At 50.3% G+C, this 3,710-nt stretch overlaps 1 protein-coding gene across 1 annotated transcript; it reads right to left on the reverse strand.

Moving 5' to 3' along the window:
- Positions 1–1,273: 1,273 nt before the first annotated feature.
- On the reverse strand, positions 1,274–3,489 carry LOC131205039 (40-kDa huntingtin-associated protein-like). Its single transcript, XM_058196853.1, has one exon. The coding sequence runs from the start codon at positions 3,398–3,400 to the stop codon at positions 2,330–2,332; it is 1,071 nt and encodes a 356-aa protein (XP_058052836.1). The 5' UTR covers positions 3,401–3,489; the 3' UTR covers positions 1,274–2,329.
- Positions 3,490–3,710: the final 221 nt, after the last annotated feature.

Consider the following 3,710-nt stretch of genomic DNA (forward strand, 5'->3'; position numbering starts at 1 on the left):
AAGAAAATCAACTCGTTTAAGCTCCTGCGAACTACTTGGGATAGCAAAACTGACTAACAAGCAAGTATTGGAGCGCATAGACCAGACATATTACTAGAAGGCAAAAATGAAACTCTCACTTATTTGGGCCATGTCATGCGGGGAAATTCACCGGAGGAAGCAATTATGTTTGGAAAAGTTAGTAGTAAAAGGAAAGCAGGCCACCAAAGAACAAAGTGACTGGACACCATCAAAGCTGACACCAGACAGAGCATAGGAAAACTCAAAAAGAAGCAGAGCAATATCAGAAAAGTGTGACCAGACTGGCCCACAGAATCACCAAGAGTCGGACTTTTGACTAAGTGGATAATACTATCATTGTTCATGGGGCGATTTTAAGTGAATTCTCTGTAAGGAAGAGACCGCCTGCCATCCTTTGGCCCATATAAACAGAAAATGTGTACCTTGCACGGGAGGCCAGAGGCTGAATCAGCTTCACTTGAGAATATGTTATACTGGTACTTAAGACTGGATGGTACAGGAGGCAGCACTTTGCACACTGGCATCATTTGGGAAAGCTCTCTACATCCATTCAGCCAGTTTGGCTCACAAAGTGAAAGCAAGTTAACAGAGTTTGGAAGGGACCTTGCAGATCAACTAGTCCAACCCTCTACCCAGGCAGGAGACCCTACACCATTTCTGTCAAATGGCAATCCAATCTCTTCTTGTTAGGACTGGGATGTTTTTGGTAGCAGGAACCCAAGCTGGCCCTTAGGCTGTCTTCTTGCAAAACACTGTAGAAGACATGCTTTTTAATTATTAGACCACTTTGCATTCTTCTGTAATTATTAAAAATCTCCATACCAAGCCAAGGGGTTGTCACTTCAACGTTCCTCCTGCAACAGACACAAGATCAAATTGATCTTAAAATGTAGTATGCCAGTGTTTTACCTAATTATAGGTAAATTATAGGTAAATTGTGACCCATTAGGGTCACAATTGCATGTCATAAATTAAGCCCAAATCAAACAAGCACATACCAGCTGATGCAGGTTGATTTGAATGCAGCTACTGAAATGCTTTATGATGGGAAAGAATTGCAAAAACCAAATATGGCAAGGTTTTTTTTAATGCTGCAGCACAAATCTCTTTTTACTCTAATAACATAAATAAATAAGTAACATCCTCTTGAGGAGGGAGGAGAGGGAAGTCCTTACAGGGGCACTTGTTCAAAATTAACAATGTGTATTTAAAATTGAATATACCTTCAGTGAAAAGATTACTTCAAAAAATGTCAGACTTTTTTTTTTATTATTTGCATTTATATCCCGCCCTTCTCCGAAGACTCAGGGCGGCTTACACTATGTCAAGCAATAGTCTTCATCCATTTGTATATTATATACAAAGTCAACTTATTGCCCCCAACAATCTGGGTCCTCATTTTACCTACCTTATAAAGGATGGAAGGCTGAGTCAACCTTGGGCCTAGTGGGGCTTGAACCTGCAGTAATTGCAAGCAGCTGCTGTTAATAACAGACTGTCTTACCAGTCTGAGCCATATCCCAATAAGAAACCAGTTTATTTTCAAAGAATTCATGTCAGATCCAAATTCAATTACACAACCAACGAAGACTCGGGCAAGGTAAACATTCAGATTATTTCAAGGCAGAAATTAATCCAATACAGAACCCTGAGAACACAGCTTAGAAATCCCATTTGGGTTCAAATACAGAAATATTTTGAAATTCCCTCAGCTCTCCCAAATTGCTGTTCATGTCACCCATGCTGATTTTCATATAGCCTTCATCAGAAGAAATGGCACTGAGAAGAACAAAATACACTTGGCAACACTGATCAAAATGGCTTTTAAAGCTTTCCATCATCTCAATGAAAACAAGAGAACTGTTCCGATGAGTTTTCAGCCAACACTGCAAATCTCATATAGGTTTTCCCTTGTGGCCTGTGGGATGAAGGAAGAATTCTAAGAAGCAGCAAAATAGAATATGGGCCAACAGTATAAGCACAGTTCTCCCAAGCTCGTAATTTAAGTTCAAGGAATGACAAGGTAGAAAGAACCCGGAATGTCAGAACAAAACTCCCTCTGGTACAGATAAAAAAATATGTTTAAAAAGGAAGATATAATCTAACACATTGGGGCCCGTAAGTGTCCTCACTTCATCCTGTGGGAAGCTTAGTGATGTTTAATGCACAGAGGAACAAAAGTTGTTAAGTTTCACCTCCTGCTCACAGACTAACTGCTGGACATTTTGCTCAAGTTCTTTCGACTCTTCCACAAGACCTATCCATGGATGGAGCATTGGAAAACTACCAGGAGGAACCCCAAAAGCAGTCAGAACCCCTGACCGGAGGGGGTGATCATCTCCTGCACCACCAAGTGCAGCAGGTTGTTCTGCTCCGCTGTCAGCAGCGGCCACAGTTCCTTCTGCAAAACCTTCAGCGATTCCAAGTCTTTCTCCTGGCAGGCCATGACGGCTGACTGGAGCAGCAAGAAAAGCTCCGGAGGAACGTAGCCCGAGGAAGCATCCAGGGCTTCCCAAGAGTACTTCTCCAAGGTCTGGGCGTGTTCGGGCAGCAGCTTGGAAGGCGGAGGCTGCAGCAGGAGCAAGAGCAGCACTCGGGTGACCTCGCAGTGGAGCAGGTGGTCAAGGAAAGCCCCGGGCAGCGACGGGGCACCGCCGGAGGAGGAGGATGAAGAGGAGGAGGAGGCAGGGGCGTTGGTCGAGGGTCCGCCGCCCCCTTGGGCCAGCTGCTGGGCCTGCGTGAGCACTGCCAGGGCGCCGTCGTAGTCGCGGCTGAGCAGCAAGCAGGAGGCCACGTCGCGCAACCCGTGCAAGGCCTCCAAGGGCAGGTGGCCCGCGGCCAGCAGGTCGGCGGCCCGCAGGAAAGCCGGCACGGCTTGGCTCGCCTCGCCGGCGGAGCGCAGCTCGTTGCCCAGCTCCAGCCACAGCCCTGCCGCCAGCGCCGGCTGCCCCAAGTCGACGTGGAGGCGAGCGGCGAAGGCCACGCAGCCGTGGGCGGCCGGCAGGTACTCGGAGAGGCCCAAGCCGGGGCCTTGACGCAGGCGGAGCTCCCGCTCGTGGCGCAGCCAGAGCCGCGCCGCTTCGGCTAGGGCCGCCGCCTCGCCCGCCGGGTGGCCCAAGCTCTGGGCGCAGCGCGCCACCGCCAGCTGGCACCAGGCCGCGTAAGGGAGGCTCTCCTGGGCGCGCAGCTCCCGCGCCAGCGCCGCGAACTGCTCCGAGGCCTCCGACACGTTGGGCTTGCGTAGGAAGCGCTTGCGGAGCTTGGACGACACCAGCCGGTAGCGCGTCAGGAAGTCGCCGCCGGCTCCGGAGCCCGAAGACACCTCGCCCGGGCCGAAGCCCGAAGAAGAGCCGGCCCCGGTGCCCGGGACGGAGAGCATCGCGCCTTCCTTCTGGGGGGGCTTTCACTGTCCTCAGTCTCTCTCTCTCTCTCTCTCTGCGTCGCGCCGGAAGTGACGCCTTCCCGTTGCTTAGAAACGGCCCGGATGTGGAAAGGGAGGAGGTGGGGCTAAAGGGAGGCCCGTACGAGCAGCTGATTGGCTGGTTTAAATTTGGGGGGGGCGTGCGCGTGGGATGGCGATACCGGCTCTGTTGCGGGTAGTCCTCGACATACGACCGCAATGGATCCTTAAATTTTATGCTGCTCAGTTGAGACGTTAGTTGAGTTTCGCCCCGTTTTGCGACTTTTCT

The sequence above is a fragment of the Ahaetulla prasina genome, chromosome 11 (assembly GCF_028640845.1).
Source record: "Ahaetulla prasina isolate Xishuangbanna chromosome 11, ASM2864084v1, whole genome shotgun sequence".
Taxonomy (NCBI): Eukaryota; Metazoa; Chordata; class Lepidosauria; order Squamata; family Colubridae; genus Ahaetulla; species Ahaetulla prasina.

What these genes read in the sequence shown, in the direction of transcription:
- LOC131205039 (XM_058196853.1), bottom strand. Translation starts at nt 3,400, where the DNA reads ATGCTCTCCGTCCCGGGCACCGGGGCCGGCTCTTCTTCGGGCTTCGGC.